Genomic DNA, 24,483 nt, shown 5'->3' on the forward strand with positions numbered 1-24,483 from the left:
GAATATGGAAAAGCACCGGTTCTAACCCCCAATATTGAACTGCCCCTTATCTAGTGGAACATCAGACGCCTTTGACGGTGTTTACTTGTAAGCATTTGAATACTTCACTTTTGTCGATAAATGCTATATATGATGTAGAAAATGAAGACCTCGTTAGTAATTATACTGAATCAGTCGTGCAGAATTTCTTCAGTAATCTTAGAAACATGAGGATTTTTGAGTTATCTGTCCTTGAAATGTTCATACTCAATGGTCCAGCTAGCATGATAATGAAAATCTTATCTGTTTTCCTTGATTCTGATGGTGCAGATAGACAACTTACACTATCAAAATGATGGGTTTTTTAATTCCATGTTTCACGGACTGTCCGACTCTTACAGGGACTGACACTTAATCCCTTTGTAGATTCGGCTCTGGAGATATTTTTTGTTTCGAAAAAAAAAATAATAATAATATTTCCAGCGCCGAATCCTAAAAGGGATTAGTTCCTGATCTAGAAAATAAAGCAAATAAAGATTAACACTTGAATGATAAGCAGGAAGGGATCCAATATTAGCTATGATATGATAATGATGTCTTTAGATACAATGTCAAATGTTCTGATCAGCATCCTGCTGTGATATGTAGATACTGATAAATGCCAAACATTAATATGAATGACTTGCATAAATGCTTTACATATATATGGATGGGTGTCAGTTTTTCAGTGTCAGAATATATAAATGGGGTGGGAAAAAACTTTTGGGGCCGCACACCCGTACCCTTTTACCTGTTACCCCCTACATGATGCGGGTGCGATAAATTTCTTGTTTGAAAAAGAATATTAGCATCGTTCTCAGTCTAATTAAAATTAGACATTGTTTTTTTTTTTTATTTTTGATGTACGCTAAACAAATAAAAATTGGAGGGGCTAATTTTAATTAGACTGCCTCGTTCTTACCGTTGAAAAAAAAACCAATAACGAATACAGATGAAAAAAAAAACAACTTCCCTGCCTTCCGTAAATAATTACTGAAAAAGCAACTTCATTTTAATAATATCTACCACATTAAACCATAAGTCATGACATTTTTTTAATCAGCATGCATATAATTTTTAAAAAAGATTAGGCAGCATCTTAGAACAGTTGATCATGAAAAGCATGACAATATTCATGTTTTCAATTCATTTGTTCTGTGTTCTTTTGTCGAAGAGCAAACTTTTTCTTTTTGTGACATTAAATAAAACTTGAAAGAATAATAGCGAACAGTCTCGTTGGCAATTTTTGGTGGCAAGCAGGTGCGCGTAGTACATATACTTTCACTTTCACTTTGATGTCAACATCCACACAGAGAAGCTGATGCAACATTAGCAAGTTATTTTCCCTTCTCCAACTTATAAAAGCTCAAGTTCTTTTCACCAAAACAAGAAGAGGGGTCATGCCCATAGAACCGAAGAGGGTTCCCCAAATTTCGATGACGTAGTTCACAAGTAGGATATCCTCCACACAACGAGGCATTTCCGGCGAAAGTTCCCTCCCATTGGCAGGTGGGTGGGTTATTCCTCGTTTTCCTTTGATAAATCCGCCATGTCAGCAACTTGAAGCGGGACATTTTAGTAAGTATATTATTCTGTCAATGTATCTGGACTAACATTCCATCATAATTTATCTTTCAAATGAAGTATTCTTATCGATTTTTTCCACTAAGGTCCCTCTTTGTCCTGAAAGGCTTGCGTTGAAAAAATGGGTCATATGAGTTATATTTTCCTTTGTCAGCCTGGCAGTTAGTAGAAATTTCTGGTTTTTGTCAAGAGATATGTTGAGCAATACGCATCCCTTGTCTCGCAATCAGCTGATTGATTGACATTGACAATTGTGTAATCACCAACAGGTGTGATAATCCAATTAGCTAATCAATCATAACAATATCATGACGCCGAATCAGTAAATGACAGTTGTGCACTGTAATTTTCTACAAATACAAAGGCAGTGTTAACTGTTCGTTTCTATTAATTGTAACATTTACATACACGTATCTACTATTATATTTATGTTATTTATAACTACACTTTATAACAAATCTGTTAATTTCTATAAATTATGACAACATATTACATGAATCATTTTATCTTTCACTTACCCTTTTTAAGCAGCTGTCTTATAAAAAAAAACGTCATGCATGTAACATGTACTTGAAAAGGAAATATTTGTAATGCTAAGTCCTTAATCTTTTTATGAAGTTTTCCTTGTGTAAGAGAATTCTATTTTTACAGATGGCAATGTAGAGGTTATTAGCTGTCACCATTCACCTACCAATCCCTGTCCGTCACCATGGAGAACTCCCTTCACTACACATCTGTCAACCATGCCTATCATTTAGTAGATGCTATCAACCAGCTCCGTAAACGCCAGGAGCTCTGTGATATCATTTTGAACTGTGGTGACACCCAGATTTCAGCCCATAAACTTATCCTTTCTGTCAGTACGCCATACTTTAAAAGTTTGGTTGAAAACAAATATAAAGATTCCAAACAAGGGGAAATAAGAATTGATGGTCTGGATGGCTCAGCGGTACAGAATATCGTCGAGTTTTTCTACACATCAGCAGTTTCTGTGGATGATGTTTCTGTCTGGACTCTCTTACCAGCAGCATGTTTGTTACAGGTTGATGAAATACAAAACTTGTGTTGTGACTTTCTGTCTTCACAGCTACAGGTTGAGAATTGTCTGAAGATTCATAGAGTGGCTGCTAAATGTCTGTGTTCTGGACTGCTAAAAGAGGCAACAGAGTTTATTATCAAGAATTTTATGCAGGTAACGTTATCACATAACACATACATGTATACAGAGGACATTATTGTGCAATTGTATTGTAAAGAAAGTTTTTTGGCTGAAACATTAAAAATTATCCTGTTGTTAACTTTCAAAGGCATCATGTTTCTGTCTGTAATGACCTGAGCTGTAAGCACTCAAGATTGATCCTTTAGTTTTTGTCAATTTTTCTTCATACATGTACTTAAAAGAACATGTACATATGTATCTGCAATTAATTTTTTTAGTTTTGATTTGCTGTATATTGTACAAAGTCTGCAAGGATTATTACATGTAGATTGAAATCCTGGCAAATGTTACCAGGTGATGTGTTTGATCATGCGTATTATTGTGACATTTCTGTCTAAAAATAGTATGGTGGCATTATTACTGGTAAATCAGTCAACGCACAAACAAAATTATTCAACACAAACTTTCCAGTCTGTAGGGTATATTCCCCAAGGTCTGTTCAGCTACAGCATCCACATTGTTTTTTTTTCCGTTTTAGTACATGTAATTAAAACTGTCATAATTTCTTACACTTAACCATCAACCAAAATTCTAACTTCTCCACTCTTCACAGTGGAGTCACTTATGTTCTTCAGTATGGCTCCACTAAAGTCAAAAGTGGGATAAAATTGCTCCAATTCTTTACTTTTCAATATTTATTTCTGCCAATTACTAAAATGTTCTTATACTGCTAGAACCATTATATATACCTTGGTATAAAGACAGGAGTAGTAAACTGCAGACAATATTTGGAATGGTGACTCCACTGTAGAGAGTGGAGACACTGTAACCCCACTCATAATGATAATATCTCCACTATGGGAAGTGGAGAAATTAAAATTTGTGTTGACAGCTGTGTACTTAAACTGTGAAACTTGTTATAAAGAGGTTGCCCATTGATCAAGGGAAAACTGAACTGTTCTTGGACATCAGCTTACACTAACTTTTCATTATTAAGGGGATAAAAGTTTTTCTCAATAGAGGTGACCTATTGTGCATATTTAAGTATACTCAGGTGCTGATCCAGATAATTTTGAAAGGGGCTCTGGTCTATGGTTGGAAAGGGGGTTCTAACCTATGATTGGAAAGGGAGTTCTAGCCTATGATTGGAAAGTGGGTTCCAGGCTATGATTGAAAAGGGGGTTCTAGCCTATGATTGGAAAAGGGGGGGGTTCTAGTCTGTGATTGAGAAGTGGGTTTTAGTCTATAATTGAGAGGGGTGTTCTAGCCTATGATTGAGAAAGGGGTTGTAGTCTGTGATTGGAAAAAGGTTCTAGCCTATGATTTGCTCTTTCTACCAAATATTTAGGAAAAATAACAAAAAATTTCAGCAAAATGGAGAATGACCTAAAAAATGGCCCTACTGAGCCGTGATGTTAGTTGAGGCCAGCCAGTATAGGGCTCTACTTTAACTTTTTGAATTTTAAGTTACTTTACTGCTCACTTCCATATTTCATATGAATTATTATGAAGTAGAGAGTGCATCACTTTTTATTGGCAGTTGGGGGACACCATTTTTGAAGGAGGTGATTCTTGCAGTGGCAGATTAAGGGGAGGGGTGGTCAGACCAACTCCCTTTCACCATTTTGAAAACATTGTTAATGCCTTGTAAATCTTAGCAAAATGCAGGAAGGCCCAAAAAAAATAATAATATTGTTTGCTGCCACTAACAAGAAAAAAAATAGGTTAGGTAGGTAGGAAATTATTTTATTTTTTCAAAAACATTTTACATTAAGTAAATGGGGAAACAATCTAGACTTTAACAGTGCCTGAGCCAAAAAGTCCATAAAATGTTTAGGAAGGGCTAAAAAAAAAAAAAACTAGGGTAAGTAGCCTTGAACTTCATTTTCAATATTTCAGAATCTGTGCCTGTTTTTGAATAGTATATTCCTCATTTGTGGTCTTGCATTTGTTATACATGTAACAATTATGAGCTAAAGCATGTGTTTGATTTTCAGATCTTAGATGAAGAGGCATTTTTAGAACTTTCTGTGCGAGATATAGTTGGCCATCTACAACGTCTGAAGGATATGGGTCTAGAAAATGAGAAAGTCCTACAGGCCCTAAAGTGCTGGGTGATTTACAGTGTAGATGACCGACAGATGTTAGGATATAGGGTATACTATGTTTAACCCTTTTTAACTATTAGTAAAATGCAGTTTACCTTATGGCTGGTTATTTTGGAGGATATGTAATTGTGATTTTGAGGCAAAAATGTTTAAAAAAATTATTGGTGATTCTACCTGTAATTTTGACAGATCAATGCTAACTGGTACACTAACTGTTTAGTATAAGTTTATGCTCACAATAAATGTTTCTCAGAATTTAATTTTTGAGTTTTCAGACAGACTTCTAAAATACACAAAAATAACTTGCTGTACAGTTTGTATCTTGAAAACTTTTTCACCCAGAAGCGGAAACCTTTAATGTCAATCAGTTTTCTTTTAACATTACCCAGTTTCCGATTCAGGTATTAAGGCTAGTCACAAGGCTTTATAGGTCATATGTATTAGGACGCCCAGATATTTATGAATATTCGTTGCCAGCTGCTTAATCTGGTTCATAAATGGTTCCCTGTCAATATCATAAGCGATCCAAAGATCGCTACAACGTACCTTTTTAAAAACATATCATACACATGTCTGTGCATGTTTTTTGCTTTTATTAGAACGGAACGCTTACATTAAAAGATAAAATGATCGTTTAGCATTGAATTCATGTAATATTACCCAATTTCCTATTCAAACACAGACATTCGTTACAATTGATTATATAAAGGTCATATATATTATCAGTACACCAATATCTATATACTATAGCCATTCAGGTCATAACGATTACAAAAGAGAATGCAATAATATCAAGGGAACCAATAAGTCCCCCAATTTTAGAGCATATCGCATTTGTACCATTTCGGATGTTTAAAGTATGCCAAAATCAGTGACGGTGAATATTTGACATTTGGCAACTTTGAAGACTAAAGTCTTTGATTTTGTGGTGAGACTTGAATTGTTTTGGAAATGAGTGTCAGAAAAGGCCAAAATAAACTTTTTCCTTGTTTTTTGGCAAAAACGCAATTGCAGAATTGTGTAGATCTTTTTGAAATTCTATTACAAAGTTTCACAACACAAAAGGAAAGTTTTGATAGATTTAAAGGGTTATGCCTCATTTTACCTTTTAAGATTAAAGAAGGAATGGGGTCAAGGATAAACATCTTTAGCTTTGTTTAATTTCTTATTTCTTTTGTTTGATTTCAAGTTCTTTGACATTTTTATTCATGTCAGAAGTTTATACTAGGTAAAACATTTCATCACAATCCAAGTTCAAAGCTATATCAAGTTTTTGTTTGTTTCTTTGTTGGGGTTTAACGTCCGAGCAGCAATATTTCAGCTATATTCAGACGATGAACATGAAATTTATGATAAAATGAACATGAAGTAATGATGAAATGAAAAAGGGATGGGACACAAGGACAATGGGGTCGACAAATTTTGATTGCCACTGGAAATAGGGAGAGGTGGGTAGGGTCGGGCAATTTAGCCTCCTGTGGCGGAGCCCTATGGTTCCTACACGGGAGAATACCACAGTAGCGTTCTTTAACGTGCGAGGAACGTGGCATCTTTCCCAACACAGTGCACCACCATGGTTTGCGGTCAGGTTTTCCGTATTATAGCCTGACAACGCCAGGGGTACCCCATTCCACCACCTGGGGCACACATCCCAGTTGCTCTGTGGGCAGAGCGCCCTAGCCCCTGGCTAGGGTTCTGAGCACTATTTAGTCGCCTTTTACGACAAGCTTAGTGCTGCTGCAGGCCTATTCTTTTGACACCCGGACCTGCACGGGGCCTCCCAGTTTTTAGCTGAGCCTTAGTTATCATTTACTTTTGTTTCTTTGTATGTATTATGTTAGTTATTTTATGTTCTTTGTTGTGTGTTTCTGTTTTCCATGTCTGGTCTTTGTCCCTGGATTACATTTTTTTTTTAATTCCAATACTTGACTTTCTGATATTACAAGTTAGTAATAATTATGGTATCGTTTATCCTGACAGTTACTACAAGAATTTCCTGACCTGAAAGCTGACCTGGAGAACTTCATTCCAACGGAATACCAAGTTCAACAAGATGATGGTTAGTACAACAACTGTAGTTACATGTGATATGACTTGGTCCCTTAACAGGAAAAATAGATGTTTTTAAAGTCAGTTGTATTCTATAGGATCCCATTTAATACCCCAATCCCTATACAAAGATGACTGATAAGTCTTCAATGTTTCAATAGTATTGCCATTACAAATAAGTACCACTCCATATAAAGTTCAGACACTGCTTATGGTAGAGATGGTTCATGGTAGTTTTTTCAGTCAAATTATGCTGTAATTATTGTAGAGATAATCCTACATTGTATTTGTATACAGATCTGTTTTTTTTTAATCTTCTAAAAAATTCAACCAAGCGAAATCTTGTGCAAATTGCCAATTTCATATGCAATTTATATTATTTTAATGACAAAGTGAGACTGATTATGTGGTCTGTGAATGTTTCTGAAAAAGAAATAAAAATAAATTTGATGGATTTTTTTAAGTATATGAACCACCTCTTATCTGATTTTTTGAAGACTGTTACTTTTAAGTTCGTCATGAAATGTTCCCTAATCTTGAAGCAGACTAAAGGCACATACTGTAAATAAAATGTTCACTTGTCTTTTATAGACGCTAGTGCTCTTACAAGCTAAAGGCACAAACTAAATAAAATGTTCACTTGTCTTTGGTAAGACGCTAATGCTCTAGATAATGATTAAGAGCAGGCTAAAGGCACATACTGAAAAATTCAGGTTCCTCATTACCTTTCGACAAATTTCCCTGTGACTACAGACAAACCAGTGAATCTAGAAAATATTTAAGGCAAAGCATGCCCAAGATATGAGAAAGTTACATTAATTCTATGTAAAATAAAATCCAAAACTGAAAGGTGATGATGAACATTAATTATTCTTTGTCAATGTTATATGTAAAATAAGATAAAAAATTGATAGGTGGTGATGAACCTTATATATTCTTTGTAATCTCATTGGTCAGTCTTGCACATTGTATTAGTTAATACATACAATTTTTCCTTTATACTTTTGTCAATTTCCAAATGATGTAAAATAACATTTATTTTGATTAGTTGATTTTAGTTTGTATCGGCCATTTTGATTGGTGATGATCGAGATGGGACTGTTTTGTTTGATGACTTTTGGTTTGGTAAGTTTAGTTTCACTGTTTTATTTTACTTTTGCAAGATTTACCAATGAGGTTTTAATGTTCAAAATGGATTGGAAGTACATTCGGTTTTAAGGCAGTCAGAAATAAATCATTATTGATGGGGGTACAAGTACTTCCATTTTCTGCATGTGTTAAGTTAGATTTATAATAAATTCTTAGATTTGTGTACATTGTGATATCATGGCAGTATTATAGTTTTTACAGAAACTTATTTGTTTTTAAAAATTTAGTAAAATGAGGATATAAAATCTCTAATGGATAAATCCTTGTATTTCAGGAAATCAAAGTATGAAGACAGAAGATGAGGAATTTTCTCAAAGAATCAGGAATTCTAAAAATGAAGGAGAAAATCTAGAACTATGTGCCATCAAGAAGGAACCAACTGAAATATCTAACATAAAGAAAGAGGTGAATTCTGGTCATGAGGATTCAGAATTTGTCTCATTGTTAGAAAGGGAAATAACTCCTATTCTGAACAAGGGAGGCAACTCTGCAGATACACATGCTTTGATAAATGCTGATGTGACAAGTTCTGAAAACTTTTTGACATTGAAAGAAAAGGGTGCATTTCAGTTGGTTGTACCAGTGGGTCAGTCCTCTGGGACAGAGTCTGCACCAACAAGTCCATATTTACCAATGCAGAAGTCGAAAGAGGACCGGCTTAAATATCTGTGTACTTGGCCTGACTGTAACAAAAAGTTTTTCTCTAAAACAGGTCTTAAATTCCATACGAATAAACATAAAAACACTTTCCCATACAATTGTGAATTATGTGGTAAAGGGTTTAATAGAACGTGTGAATTTGATGACCATATGAATCTCCATGCAGGCTATTTTTGGAAATGTTCTATTTGTGGTGCTGTTCTCAAATCACAACATGGACGGAGGGTGCATGAATCACAGCATGCTAATCAGCAATGGCCATGTGACATTTGTGGGAAACTTTTCCCTTGTCGAGACTATCTCAATTCACATTTACGTGCTCATGTCAGTTCGTTCCAGTGTGAAGTGTGTAAGAAGGTCTTTAAGCGGAAGCATCATTACAAAGAACACATCAAAGTCCATGAGAAAGATGGATTTCATTGTGACTTTTGTGATTTTAAAACAAACTATGCACAGAGTCTAAAGAGACATATAAGAAATTCACATGATCCAGAAAAAATTGACATGCAAACATGTAAATCATGTGGGAAGTTGTTTAGTCGATATGACCACCTCATGAAACATGTAGAAAAGTGCTGTGGTGAGGATGGAAAGAGCAGTATTTGGCAAAAACAAGAAGTCAAAGTAGAAAACCACAATGCTGAAAGCCCAAATGATGATTCAACAATGCATACTGCAATGTATAGTGATGAAGGAATCCTTCCTGAAACTGGTTCCCAAAGTCAACCTGAGTTTCCTCAATTTATATATAGTAGTAGTACAGTAGAACCAAGCACCAGTAGTATAAATATCTGATTCTATAAAATGTTTTTGTTGTCACCCCTTAATGAAATGTAAAAAATTGATTAGATATATAGTTGTAAAGGTTTGATTTAGATCTATGATCATAAGCCCACTGTTGCCCTGACCTTTTTTACGAAATAGCAAATTTTTAATGTGTTAAAACATGAATACACCCAGAAAAGAATGAATTTGAATTGCAATCATGAAAATTAATTATATAGTTTTGTTTTACCCTGATCCGTGTATTGTTCTAATTCAAGTCAAGATACTGTCTATATAAAAAGATCCATCACACTTCAGTAATGATTTCATTTACACTGACCCACTTTTCAAAGACAATTTCTATCAGTGAATAATGTTAAAAGCACCATTATCACTTCTTGAGGATTATTAATAGATTGAAAGAATTGCCTCTTATTGAATGGAGATCCAATTTGTAAACAGCCTTATTGATTGTCATAATAATCCAAAGAATTGGGCAAAATGCTTACAATGGCAATGGCCAAAGAGAAGTTGTACATGGTAAAATGTCTTCTACATTAGACATCATAATGTTTTACTAGTTGTGAAGACAAAATTGTCACAATTAAGTTTCACTAAGACTTTGTCCAAAACAGTTTCCAATACTTTTGAATGTCATTTTGACTTGTAAGAGGATGTCCAGGCAGTGGATGGCACATGACAAATTTTGTTTTCAAAAATTTTTTCACCCGCTTCATATCACAAATGTATTCTTTCTCAGAGTTGAATGTTGGTTTTGGATTTACTGCAATGTTAAAAGAGAAATAAATTATATAGAAAGCATTGAAATTCATTGAAAAGAGGAGGTAAGTCTTTAATTTGAGCAAAACTTGGTTGCTTTGTTAGGAAACTTTAAATTCATTTTCTGAGCCACCCATTGTCGATTCAAAACTTTGTACATTTTGACATACATATGATATATCCATCATTATTGAAATAACTAAATGTGACTGTCTATTGTTCACTTCGTGAATCTAGTTGTGTGTCTGGTGAATTTCTAACTTGTGCCAAATAAATCATTTTTTTTGGGGTTTTTTTTTTTTTTGGTAAAAACACCAACAGGCTTGATTTAGAATTGTTTTTCTGTTTTCTTTACATTGTTGTGTAACTTTCTTGTGGTTTTTAACTAATTTAAAAAAAAGAGCATACACTTGTATTTAACTCATTAATTATATAATAAGTACTAAAGATGTGTTGTGAATCATTTAGATGAAAACTTTTTATACAAACATTGTATGATGATAGATAAATAAATGTCTAAAACATTGTGTTAAAGAATAACTAATTAACTAAGCCAAAGTCTGTTTCCTGCTGCCCTTAAATTCTAATTAAATAATTTCCTTACCTACCTACCTCTTGTTGGTAACAGGAAAAAAGACTACTATTTTTTTGGCCTAAGATTCGGGAGGTAATCAAAAGATAAAGATTGACACACACAACAAAGAAAATAGCGCATACAAAGAAACAAAAGTAAATATGGACCACTAAAAACTTGGACCAGGTGCACTGGTAGGTCCTGCTTTCCTAGAAACACCCACCAAATTAACACATTGGACCAGGTGCACTGGTAGGTCTTGCTTTTTTTAGAAACCCTCACCAAATTAACGAATGAGTTGTAATATAGATACTCACGTTATAAAGGATGTAGTCACAGATGAAAAAATGTGACATAATGGATTGAGAAGTCATCCATTTGTCATATAGTTAGGTCATTAGTTTTCTTTTTCCGTTTATCTCTATGAGTAGGTCAAGAGATGAGGCTGACTCCATAGAGTTTGTACTTTTTTTTCAAGTCACTTGGGGTTTAAAATATTGTATGTTTGCAAACAAAGTTTCAGGAATATGACAAGAATTAATAGTGCCAAAGAGACAACGACTCCACATGAATCAAAAGGTCAGCCAAAGGCCACCCTTTGGTCTTCAATGACCGATGATGAAATCCTCGTATCATAGGGCAGGCTGCAGCTGACCCCAAAACATCATAATCACGGGTAAAGCAAAAGAGTTACCCCTATATACTCAAATTATACAAAAATAAACTAAAGGTGAAAAGGAAACAAGGCATACAGAGGCCAGAAATTCCTGACTTGGGATGGGTGCAAAAAATTTGACTGGGTTAAAGTACTTTTGCATGATCATAACCCACCCCCTTTAAAATCTGGCCACTGTATACAAAATATTACACATTTAAAAACACCTAAATATCAGTTTTAATTGTTCAACAAAGTTTCTAGGAATGTATTTATGACTGTCCATTAAGCCTTGATCCCCAACACTCTATTTTAGTGTGTAGGTTAAGTTTGTTTTTAATGTAGAACAGAATGAGTGGGAATTTCTAATGTTTAAACATGAAACTCATTTTATTTCTAATCAATACATTAGTTATAATTAATAGAACACACATCATATGGATTTGGAAATAAAGCTGGTCTCCTAAATTTCTGCTTTTGATGTTACTCAAAATGAAAAATGTAAACAGGAGGCAATATATTGTTACTATACAAATACAGCCATGGTTTATTTGACACTCTGTATAATAGAAGCTTGTAGCTAGTTGCAGGATGAAAATTCACATTGGTCATTATGTTATGAGAATAGGTATAACAAAGAGGCAAATACCCCATTGGGATGAAAGTGTCAGCCCAAAGCCACCTATTTGTCTTCAATGAACTACGAGGAAACCCTCACACCAGAGGGCAGGCTGTAGCTGGCCTCAAAACATCATTATACACAGGTACAGTGAAATAGTTGCCCCTATATACTCAAGTAACAAAAACAATAAACTCCAGATGAAAACGAAACAAGACAGGTGTAAAAAATATTATGTCAATAACAACAAATGTATATCAGTAATGTTAATTTTGTGAATGATTCACCTTGTGATGCTAGGGATCAAAAATGGGGAAATATGAATGCCAAATATAAAGTCTTCACTGTTGGACCACTGTGACAAAACCTGGGTTAACTCAAAGTCAACACATTCAATTCATTATAAGAATTGATTATTCCTTCATAGTGATTGACAGACACAAAGAGAATAATTCAAAGAATGAAAATATAAAATGCGAACAATCTAGCCAGTCCATTGTTTATGAGTTATTTCCCTTCTGCTTCAGTATCTAAACAGATCCGTGCAACTAAAATTGTGATCGATCAGTCATTGAACCATCAAACTAATCCATTGAACCAATGATTGCCTCACATGACCATTGAGCGGTCAATATATTTGACAGATTCTGTTGTTTCGTTTGTCCACGTTTACACATATGTACATAATGCAATAGATTTAAACATCAATTAATTACTTATATTTTACATTTGTTGTATTTTTTAACAAAGTATTATATGTGGATTTAATATCTTAATATTGTGGTAAATTCAGTATGATAGTATATCAGATTCATTCCAGTGGAAGTTCTGAAATTTACTTGAACCTATCATCTGTCATTTACATAACAAAACTGCAGTCAGATTGGTCACTGGTCATCAGTTCATTATCCATCAGCGGTCATTGGTCCCCCAAATAGTTGTGCAGATCGGTTCATGGACTGTATCACTAAAGGTCCTGTCACCAGTTAATATTTGTACAACAATAATTGGAGAAAACCCTAATAAACTGTACCCATTATTCAAACTTTGAAGGTAATGTCAAATGATCTATAACCCCCTGGGTTATCTAATTGTAGGATGTTTGCCTTGATAGCAGTCGGAGTCTATGGGTTTGATCCCCAGCTCACTCACATCAAAGACTTTAAAATTGGTAGTAAGAAATAGTAATGATACCTGTTGAGTGATTATAATGTGTTAAGAGTTGTATGATATGATTACAGTGGTTAAATTTAAGGGGAAATACTTGCTAAATGCAAGCTGAAATTTGATTTTGCAAGTAGAAATTATTTCCACCTGCTAAAATTGGGTAGTGGAATGTACATGTCTATAGGTAAAGTCCAGAAATAACCCAAAAAACTTAAATTTTGCGTATGTAAAGTTTCAGTACTTGGTCAATTTAGCTAGTGGAAAAAATTCTGGAATTCAATTTCTGGTTGTGGCTTTACTGAGCTAGTACAATAAAAAAAAAACTGGCTTTGTGTGAACAGATAAAACAGGGTCTGTTTGAGCTAGTCTTATTGGATTTTACTGGTTTAATTGTTCAAATGTTTGCATCATGAAATATCTGCCAAAGAACATTGAACCAAAATCAATCAAATGAGCTGTTTAACAAGGTTTTTCATGATTTAAAGTCAGTATATAATATTTTCATTCTACATTAATTGGGAGAACACTGTATTTAATGTAATAAAAGTAATATTGACCAAAACAATTGAAGAATCATGAATTCCATGTATTTTTTTTATTATAGAAGATGTTGAAATGGAAGAATATACTGCTGAAAGTCCAAAACCTACCGTTTCAGTGGTTACTACGGAAACCAATATTAAATCTAAACTGGACAAACTCAATCCATTGATGTGTTTTGAGTGTTCTGAAGTCTTGCCTAATACAGAGGAACTCAAACAACATGTACAGACTCATATAAACTCAATGTTGAGAAAAAGTGTTGAGTCACTAGATCAGTCAAGGTCATTTGACATGCCTTCGTTTGATAAGTTGTTAAAAGACTCAACAGAAAGTACTGGACAAGCAGAATCTTCTAAAGAAAGCAGCTATTTTGATACATACATGAAAGCTCGAGGTCTTGACAACCTGTCGTTTGGTGGGACGAAGAGGGAAAGAGAATCAACAAAAAGTCCTTCTATACAAGGCAATATCAAAGAAATAACCGTCACTGTGACAAGCACTTCTGGTGATGGACAAGAACTCAAATTTATTTGCCCAATTTGTGGACAAACTTGCCCATCCACTGAAGAGCTTGGCAAGCATATAGAACAGCATTCTGGTTTCAGCTGTACAATATGTGGACGATCGTACTCAACAAAGGGAAACTTACAGACACATATGAAGAAACACAACAATGGAGAAAATACCCTTCTAAAATGTCCATTCTGTGACAAATCATTTATAAGCCAAGCAGTACTTAAAGTTCACATGCGTTCACACACAGGGGAAAAACCATTCATATGTGACACCTGTGGTGTGGCATTTACTAAAAATATCCATCTAAAGCGACATCTGGCTATACATACTGGAATTAAGCCTCACCAGTGTGAGATCTGTCAGAAACGGTTCAGTCGCTCTGACCATTTAAAGCGACATGTTCAAAGCATTCATACTCAAAATAGGCCACATCTCTGCTCACTTTGTGGCAAAGATTTCGTCCGAAAGTATGAACTCAACAAACACATGAAACAGATGCACTGGGGATTTACTGTTGGTCAGAATGGTACCAGTTCTAGGGATGCCAGTTTAAATGCAGATCAGAATGAACCTGAGTTAGTGTTTGATAGTGAACTCAACCAAAATATGCATAAATTGAAAGGAGCATTTATTATGGGTGATAATAATAATGATGGCGATGGTGCAGCAGACAATAGTATGGCTCAAAGTGAAGACAGTGGTTTGATGGATGAAAGTCTTGCTCATAGTGAGGAAACACCAATAAAAAATCATGTTGAATGAAAGATATCCGTAGCTAGTGTTATTTTAGTGGGATATCAGTTGTTTTGTTTTTTGCATGTTTCTTGAGGTTAAGGGAGAAACCATTTGATTTTTATGAGGATTCAATATTCATTGACTGGGACAATAAATTGGTCACATTACAAAATCTTTGTAAAGGTTTGGATGGAAAATGAGGATACTATATTGATGATGATCTTCTCCTCTAATGAAATATTGATCACAGGTCCCTCCCAAATGAAATACTGATCACAGTTCCTTCCCCAATAAAATATTGATCACAAAGCCCTCTAAGAAATCTTGATCACAGACCCCCCAATAAAATATTGATCATAATCCCCTCCCCAATGAAATATTGGTTCCTGACCCCCAATAAAATATTGATCACTCATTAAAGATCAAATAGTTTCTCCTCTTATATTGTTATTAAAAGGTAATTTGTGAATGACAACAATTATCATTCATGGCAAGACAATGTATTGTGGTCACCAGTAACTAGGGACAATCAATCAAATGTTGTGTTACCATGGTTATTATCAAATCCAATGTCAAATCAAATTCAAGCACAAACAAGATTTCATTAAACCACAGAAATTCTACAAATTGGAACTTTTGTTAACACAGATTTTTTTAGATTTTGACATTTTTTGTCAATATAGCATCATTGTAATGCTTTTGTTGATGGGAGTGGTATGTCTTGTCTTTTGTCTAGTTGCTGTGGTCTATTTCAGTTGCTATGCAACACATATTTTTTGTTATTGAAAGGTTATAGATTTTTGTATTTGTTGTAAATTTTGATTTATGTAGATAAATACAATACTCCTGTAAAAAATTATATATATTTATCATATTTAACTATTACAAAAATTCAAAATTTTAACTGAATTTTCTGCAAGTGCTCTGTTTTGTTTTGGTTATAATTTAAAGAATATATAAGTAACTTATAGTGCTTTATGTAACAGCAAAATATTGTTTCAAATACTCATTTTGTATAGTAGCAAGGCATTTAATTTTAAAGGGAGGGTGGGGGAATTAAATTTGAAATACATTGTATGTAGGTAGGACTAGTCCTACTTTGCTTGTGGTGGGAACCAAAAATGGAGAATTTTTTTTACTACCTTCAACCAAAATTTTAATTTCTCGACTCTTCTCAGTGTAGTCACTCATGGCCTCTACTGTGACTCCACAAAGTTAAAAACTGGTATAAAATTGCTCCATTTCAATAGTTTCCAATATTTTTTTTCTATCCTTTACAGAAATGTTATTAAACTGTTAGAACCACTAGATATACGTTGGTATAAAGACAGGAGAATTTAATTACAATTTTTGAAATGGTGACTCCACTGTGGAGAGTTGAGACACTGTGACTCCATTCATAATATATCCATTACAGAGAGTGGAGAAATTAAAGTTTGTGTTGACAGTAGTGTATTAGGAGAAAAATTAAATGAACAATAGAAAGTCATGATCCAAATATTACAGCAGACAAAATGAACAGAATGAATCGTTTTCTGCTACCCCTCCTGAAGAATCAAATGGTTGCTCCCAGTATCAGATTAAAGTGATAAGAAATAATAGGTGAATCCAGACACTTTGGGGGTGCCAGCTGGGTTCATCAGAAGGGGGGGATGCTAGGACAATTGCCATATTTTGTAGATTTTACACATAAAATGACAAATTTTCTTAAAAAAGGAGGGATGCTATTCCCCTGCACCCCCCACCCCCCGGATCAGCGACTGAGAAATCAATCGTCAGGCGTTTTGTTACATGAATTCTCTGCAGTTATAAATATGGAAGTCATTGAAACGTGTTAATGTAGCTGCTATTTTTTAGATGTTAACCTTTTTTTTTCATGTTGTAATATATTACTTGATGTTAACTGCTTTGACTGTCATCATTCTTTTCAATACTAGTCTCAGTAATAATCAGGCAGAGTTGTAATAATCTGAAACCAACAAAATGCTTCAGTTAAATGTTTAAATGATCAGAACTCAGTCATCCTAATCTGCTGAATTTGGGTAATTTGTAGATACATATTGTTTGAAATTGTAAAGGTGATTGAGTTCTGTGTCTTTGAATCGAATTTGAAGTGAATTTCATTAAAAAATCAAAAGCAGAAATCTGATGATTCTTATTATAAATACGGGTTTTCCCTCGGTTAGTTTTTCCTGTGAAAATTGTTGAGAACTCAGAAAATATGAAATGGCAGGAAACTTGGATTGTTTGAAATTCAATCACCATGCAGTAGCAAAATTCATATATATATACTTGTATTTATTACTTGAATGGGAGAAAGGTTGAGGTACACTTACAGGTGAAATTGACCCCCTTATTTTCGTGAAAATTGATGTTTGAGTCACGGCAAACTTTAATTTGCTGAACAAAAGTGTTAAACCTCAAGTTTAATTACCTGTTTTATAACTTATCTGTTATATTTTTTTTTATAATCATTTGTCAAAAATGCTAGTTATCTAAAATTTGGCAAATTCAGAGAGTGAATTATCCATACCATGTGAAATTTAAATGTCAGCACCAATGTAGACCCATGTAATATCTTGATATTCCGAAGCATTTTTGTCTTAATTTATCGGAATTCCTGAAGATTTGGTAGGTCTTTATTTGTGCAGGTATCACAAATTTGACAATATTATTGATTTTGTACCAAAATTAATATATATTTGCAACTACATTTAATTTATCAACCAGAACTATCTAAAAGGTTCTATCATGATAATATTGTTGTACTTTATTTAGTCCTTGACAAAAATGCAGATTGGTAACATTCTATTGCCATGGTTAAGAATTCAACCTGATAGGGAGCCAAAACACCCCTAAGTGTACCTTGTCTTTTATGTTCTGTTGTTTTCTTTCAAGTTATTGTCTTCTAATCATTCCAACAGTATGGCAGTGGCAGGTCTAGGGAGGGAAGAGGGGTTCTGGGAGTTAGTACGACCTCTTTTGCATAATTGAGCAATAATTGCTAAGAACTTCATTCTCCAAATCACTGGGTCTGCACCTGTATTATTATATATTATGAAGTGCTAATTTAAAAAAAAAATTTTTTTTCATTTTTCTATGTTTTTTGTGAAGTTTATTTTTGAAATGAAATAAATATAGTAAGTGATGTGCCAAAAGTTGGTCAGTTTTTATATTTCGTTACATTTTTTTCTACAAAAACGGTAAAGAAATAAATTCTACCATAAAATTAGACTTCGAATATTTTTTTTTGATGAAATTTTCACAAAAATTAATGACAGAAATGTGATTTTGTGAAGAATTTGTGGGGAAAACAATACAGTAAAACCTGGCTAAACTAAACCACTTTTGAAAAACACAACGAAAAGAGACTTTTAAAAACATTAAAAAGTGCTTGTTTTAATATACAAATAAAGACCATATATTTTGTCAAATGAGAACACAAAATTGGTTAAGTCAGAAAATTAGAAAGTTTTCAGATTTTTCTGGGGTCAGTTTTTATAGATTTTAATGCCTTTTATGTTCTAACAACCAAAGCTTCAAAAATATTATGTTTATTTTTGATTGTGAACCTATTGCTGTGTTTCTTAATTCTGTGATTTTAAATCATTTAGAAATTACTAGCAAATGTTTTGATTACTAATGCTACATGTATGAACTTCTAAGTAGTTTTTTTCTTTTTAAATCTTTATTATTAATGTTATTCCTTATCATTGGGTGTTGGCTAATTGCACAATTAGTTAGAGTTATCTCCCTTTAAGTACTGATATTTATTAATAATTCTGTGCTGATAAAAAGTGTGTTGATGCTATATATTTTTATCATTGTAAATCTTAAGTTGCTGCCCCTTTTAAGTAGCCATTTGTTAAAGCACTTTATGATATTTTTACAAGCAGAGATGAAATTTCAGCAATGTTTCATTTCAATAAATCCCTGTTTACATTGGACTTGTTTCAATCCACATATGTGACAATCCTTCATATCTTATACCCTATATCAATTCCTTGTAAGGCCACACATTAATTATAATCGCATATTCCTGATGTGATTTAATATTAAATTTACTGAATGTTAAAAGAAATATTTTTGATATTTTCAAGTTTTAAGTGTTAACATCACATGCATGTCTTGGTAATAAAGAGTTTATTATTGTCTCTAGCGTTTGAATATTTGTGTTTAACAAAAGATCTAGTAAATTAACGCCAGTATTTTGTTTCATTTTTAACTTTCAATTGCTAAACATTATCAGTTCTTTCAGTGGCCTTGGACAAGCCTCGGCAAGTATAATATTCAAGATTTTTTACTGCCAAAAGCTAAATCCATTAATTTGATCTCAGATGAAAAAAGTGAATAGATCAATAATTTCTGTCAGTTTGTCAACATCAAACTGAACAAAAAAAAATCATTGACTTTGTCCTTGTCTTTAAATAGATCATGAACACTCAGCCATTTGTGACTTTGTCTTTAAATAGATCATGAACACTCATTTGTACTCAGATATTTGAATAAATGCTTTGTTTTGACTCCTGTTAATTTCCATTGTGTCAGTAAAATATACAAATATATGTGGTTTGTATCACCCATGGATGGTCTGTGTAGGATAGGGAGAGTGTATCACCCATGGATGGTCTCTGTAGGGTAGGGAGAGTGTATCACCCATGAATGGTCTGTGTAGAATGCTGAGAGTGTATCATCATGGATGGTCTGTGTAGGATAGGGATAGTGTACCACCCATTGATGGTCTGTGAAGGAACCAAAGTGCATTGCAATGTAGTCATTACTGTGTATGCCCCATCTATATAGGAAGTCGCATTTCAAATTTCAAATAAATCCATCTATTGAAAGCCAAGATGATTGTGATGAAATAAACAGACAAGGTGATTCCAATATGCCACCCTTTCATTGAGTGGGGTTACAACATTAATCCTTGTTTCTTTTTTAACTTTTTTTTGGAAGATTTAAAGTTTTTTGTACATAGAGTTTTTCAATTTGACCTGTTGCACTCCTCTGTGAACATTTACTCTTAATTACATAGATCACACCCTTGGATGTGATGTAATTGTACCAGACAATTTGACTCATTGCACTCCCCTATAAACTTTTATTCCTCTTTATACAGACCATGCCCATGCTGGGCAACCATGAGTGAGATATTATTATACTTTTTCATCCATTTCACTCCCATGTAATCTTTTTTCTCCTTATTGTGCAGACCACACCCATGGGTGAAATGTAACCATACAATACTAATCATGTGATCACTAATTTAATTTTTATTTATTGTAATATTGATTTTACTTGTATATTATACATATATTATTGTTTTCTGTTTTTGATTGTTACTCTCATACATGTACATGCAGTTGGTTTTTTTTTGTTTCACCCTTGTTCCTATAGTTGTGTTAACACTTGTATTGAGTTTTATTAATTATATTATATATTGTATACTTGATTATTTAATTTGAGGCTCTTAAAATTATTTTAGGCTGTAAAGTATAATTTTGTGGTTGTATGAATGGGAGTCTTATCTAATACCAGTAACTGTGTTTCTATGTTAGGCTTTTCATATGTCTATTTGATAACTGTTGTTATATCTTTTTTCTCCAAGATGAGTTCATTGTTAGAATTTCTTTAAAGACTTGATATCATTTTATAAGATGTACACATAGGTAGATGCTAAAAACCTGTACTACAAAGTGAGGTAATTATCTCCCTTTCAAAAATGCTGACTGTGGATTTTATAATGGTGGTATTTATCAATTAGCATAATCTTGTAATGACCATTTTATGATAAAGCTTATTACATGATTTTTAATGCTTTGGTACCATAAAGGAAGTATTTTACTTTTTAGTAGGTGTTAATTTTCAAAAGGATCTTTGTTTTTATTTTTAATTTTACAAAGTGTTTTTATAGGACTGCAAAAAAAATTTGTTTTTGGTATTATGGTATAACCCTGTCATCTGTGTAGTTGTCTGTAGACACTTCGTTTTCATGAGATAACTTAAATATTAGTAGGTTTATCTTAATAAAATGTCATAACAAGGTTCCATGTGACAAAAGGAAGGTTGGTATTGACATTGGGGGTAATAGCCTCAATGGTTTTAGAATTTGGGGCTAAAAAGGTGCAAAAATGAGCATTTAATAGAATTTAACTATATAACTCCAGTAAAAGCTCAGGAATGTCTATGATATTGTTACACATTGTTTTATTCTACCAACTGAAGGCTTCGATTAATGTTTAGGGTTAACACATTTTAGAAATTTAAGGCCAAAAAGGGGGGCCAGAAACATGCATTTTCCTGATGTCCAGACAATAACTTGACTATTAGTGAATGGATCTATTTGAAATTATATTACAAGGTGACATACCACCAAATAAGTCTAGGATTGATTTTATTATAGGGGTTTAAGACTTGGAACATTTCGGAAAAAAGGGACTAGTAAAAGTGAATGGATATCGAAAATTTTACAACAAGGTGCCATATCCCAAAGGGAAGACTGGGATTGATTTGGAAGGTTTTGACTGGAGCCTAGTAACAATTCAGGGTCACACAGGGGCCTGAAAGAAGCATAAAATGGAATTGTTCACTTTGAAATAGTACCACAAGGTGCCATATCCTCGCAGGAGTGTTTTTGATTGTTTTAATTTTGGTTTTTGACTGGAACCATGTAGGAATAAGGGGCTAAAAAGTGACCACTAGGATTTGGGTCAAATTCTTATTCTGTGTCAAATATTTAATAATAATTAAATGCGATCGTATCAAGCTGCGCCATTCAAAGCAAAGCATTTTATTCATCTACAAATTGATTCAGTTACCTAGTAGTAGACGGTAAAAGTGGTTTTTTTTTAGCTCTTGCCTTCACTTGGCGTCCGTCGTCGTCGTCGTTAACAATTGTACAAAACTCATCTCCTCTGAAACTACTTGACTGATTAGAACATAACTTGGTATAAATGTTCCTTGGGGTATCCTGCATAGAAATGTGGGGATTTTTTATTCGTCGAAAAACATGGTCGCCGTTACTACAAAAAGAACATAGGGGTCAGACAGCAGATTCTTGCATATATCTCCAAAACCATTAGGTTAAGCTAACTTTTGACAGTGTAAAAGTGTTCAGCATGACGAGATCTATCTCTGGTTAAATTTTGGTTTTAATCCGTTAAGCCATGTTGGAGTTATTGCCCTTTTTCAACGATTTTTACTATTTTTAATGTTATGTCTTTCAAAAATCTTCTCCTCTGACACTACTTAACCAATTGAAACCAAACTTGTAATGAATGTTTCTTGGTGTATCATGTACAGAACTGATGTGGGGATTTTTTATTCGTCGAAAAACATAGTCGCCGTTACTAAAAAATAGAACATAGAGGTCAGACAGCAGATTTTTGCATATATCTCCAAAACCATTAGGTTTAGCTAAATTCTGTAACAAGTAAAAGTGTTTAGCATGATGAAATCTATTTCGTGTTAAATTTTGGTTTTAATCCGTTAAGCCATGTATGAGTTATTCCCCTTTTTCAACGATTTTTGCTATTTTTAATGTTATTTCTTCCAAAAATCTTCTGCTCTGACACTACTTAATCAATTGAAACTAAACTTGGTATGAATGTTCCTTGGGGTATCCTGCATAGAACTGATGTGGGGATTTTTGATCCGTCAAAAAATATGGCCGCCGTTACTAAAAATAGAACATGGGGGTCAGACAGTAGTTTTTCGCATATATCTCCATATAACTGTTAGGTGTAGTCAAATTCTTTCACTAGCTGAAATGATCCTTATTATTAGGACTACAAAAGTCTTCAGAGATAAAAGTTGTCAGATGACTCCTTGTAAGAGTTATTGCCCTTGAAAGGGGAAAAATGGCTTTTCTTTACAGTTTTCAGTCAATATCTTGAAAACTAGGATAGATTAAAAGAAACTTTCAATTGTTGAAATGATCCTTATGATAAGCCCTACCAAAGACTTCTTGAGTCAAATTGTTGGACTTATTGCCTTTGAAAGGCAACATTCAACCAGGTGGGCGATTCAGGCTCCTGGGAGCCTCTTGTTTCTATCCCTGAAGTCCTCGAAATGTGTTGGAAACATTTGGTTGAATCATAGACATCGATATTCATGATTGAACCATCATGTCAGTTTTTTTTTTATTTTCTAGAAAATAATTGGCGATTGCTAGTGCTAGTTATTGGGGCAAGTTGGTTTTTTTATGAGATTTGTGTTTGTTACCTTTACTTTGTTTATTGTATGTTTCAGGTTATTATATTCAATACGGGATAGCTCCTGCAGTGACTGTCTATTTTTGGAATAGCTAGACCCGGTAGTAACTGTCGACTGTTGGAATAGATAGCCCCAGCAGTGACTGTCTATTATTGGAATAGATAGCTCCGACAGTGACTGTCTACAGTTGGAATAGATAGCCACGGCAGTGACTGTCTTTTGTTGGAATAGATAGCTCCGGCAGTGACTGTCTACAGTTGGAATAGATAGCCACGGCAGTGACTGTCTTTTGTTGGAATAGATAGCTCCGGCAGTGACTGTCTACAGTTGGAATAGATAGTCACGGCAGTGACTGTCTATTGTTGGAATAGATAGCTACGGCAGTGACTTTCTACTTTTTGAATAGATAAGGACGGCGGTAACTGTCTATTGCTAGAATCAATTATTACATTAGTGACTCTCTATTGTTGATAGGAATAGTTACGAAGTGACTGTTTATTGTAACTTTGGAATAGATAGTTATGGTAGTGACTGATAATTGCTGGAATGCATGGTTACAGTAGTGACAGTTAATTGCTGGAATGGATCGTTACGACAGTGACTGTCTATTGCTGTAATGGATCGTTACGACAGTGACTGTCTATTGCTGTAATGGATCGTTACGACAGTGACTGTGTATTGCTTGAATAGATGGTTATGGATTGTTCTGTGACTGTTAATAACTGTAAGGACAGGTTGAATGTACTAATGGTTGAATTGTTATGATTACTTGTTGAATTTCAATAAAGGGTCCATTTCTGTGTTGTTAATTTACTCTTACCTGCAGCTCAAGGATCGCTGGCTCATAGAATTTAAAATTCTTTTTATGCAAACTTCAAAAGGGCTGAAGATAAAACAAACGATATTTGAAATATAAACTGTTAGAGTTTCTATAAAATTTACACATTAAAAAGTTCTCAGAATTCACTAGATCATGGGATAATTAAAAGAATTTATAAATCTTTTTGATTTCTAATGGAACAGGAAAGATATGAAAAAACTTTGATTGATTTAGATGGATGTAGTTGGTGTACCACGAAAACACAAACTGTCTCAGGATTATTTCTGACCTCTAAGAGACGTTCTTTTTCAAGAGGGTTGACATTAATATGCATGCAAAGAAAGAGTATGCCCAAAGTTGAACCGTAA

The 24,483-nt window shown here is 33.8% G+C and overlaps 1 protein-coding gene across 4 annotated transcripts; it reads left to right on the forward strand.

Annotated features, from left to right (window-relative positions):
* The first annotated feature begins 1,315 nt into the window (after window positions 1-1,315).
* LOC148599110 (uncharacterized) lies at window positions 1,316-24,095 on the forward strand. Of its 4 annotated transcripts, XR_015918725.1 has the most exons (6): window positions 1,316-1,596; window positions 2,254-2,794; window positions 4,759-4,917; window positions 6,850-6,928; window positions 13,892-20,782; window positions 23,332-24,095. XR_015918725.1 is itself a non-coding variant. In XM_088562259.1 (5 exons), the coding sequence occupies exons 2-5, from the start codon at window positions 2,312-2,314 to the stop codon at window positions 15,106-15,108; spliced, it is 1,938 nt and encodes a 645-aa protein (XP_088418385.1). In that variant the 5' UTR covers window positions 1,316-1,596; window positions 2,254-2,311; the 3' UTR covers window positions 15,109-24,095. The 4 variants fall into 4 exon arrangements, 3 of the variants coding, with proteins under 3 accessions (XP_088418385.1, XP_088418386.1, XP_088418387.1); XM_088562259.1 differs by having other exon boundaries at window positions 13,892-24,095; XM_088562260.1 differs by having other exon boundaries at window positions 13,895-24,095.
* The last annotated feature ends 388 nt before the right edge of the window (window positions 24,096-24,483 follow it).

This window comes from Perna viridis, chromosome 14 (genome assembly GCF_037379345.1).
Source record: "Perna viridis isolate PV_CMFRI_1.1 ecotype Kerala chromosome 14, ASM3737934v1, whole genome shotgun sequence".
NCBI lineage: Eukaryota > Metazoa > Mollusca > Bivalvia > Mytilida > Mytilidae > Perna > Perna viridis.

Bases quoted from the DNA above. Each gene is read 5' to 3' on its own strand.
- LOC148599110 (XM_088562259.1), top strand. From the start codon at position 2,312: ATGGAGAACTCCCTTCACTACACATCTGTCAACCATGCCTATCATTTA. The intron at 2,795-4,758 runs GTAACGTTATCA...TTTGATTTTCAG, and splicing joins TTATCAAGAATTTTATGCAG to ATCTTAGATGAAGAGGCATT. The intron at 6,929-13,891 runs GTTAGTACAACA...TTTTTATTATAG, and splicing joins CCAAGTTCAACAAGATGATG to AAGATGTTGAAATGGAAGAA.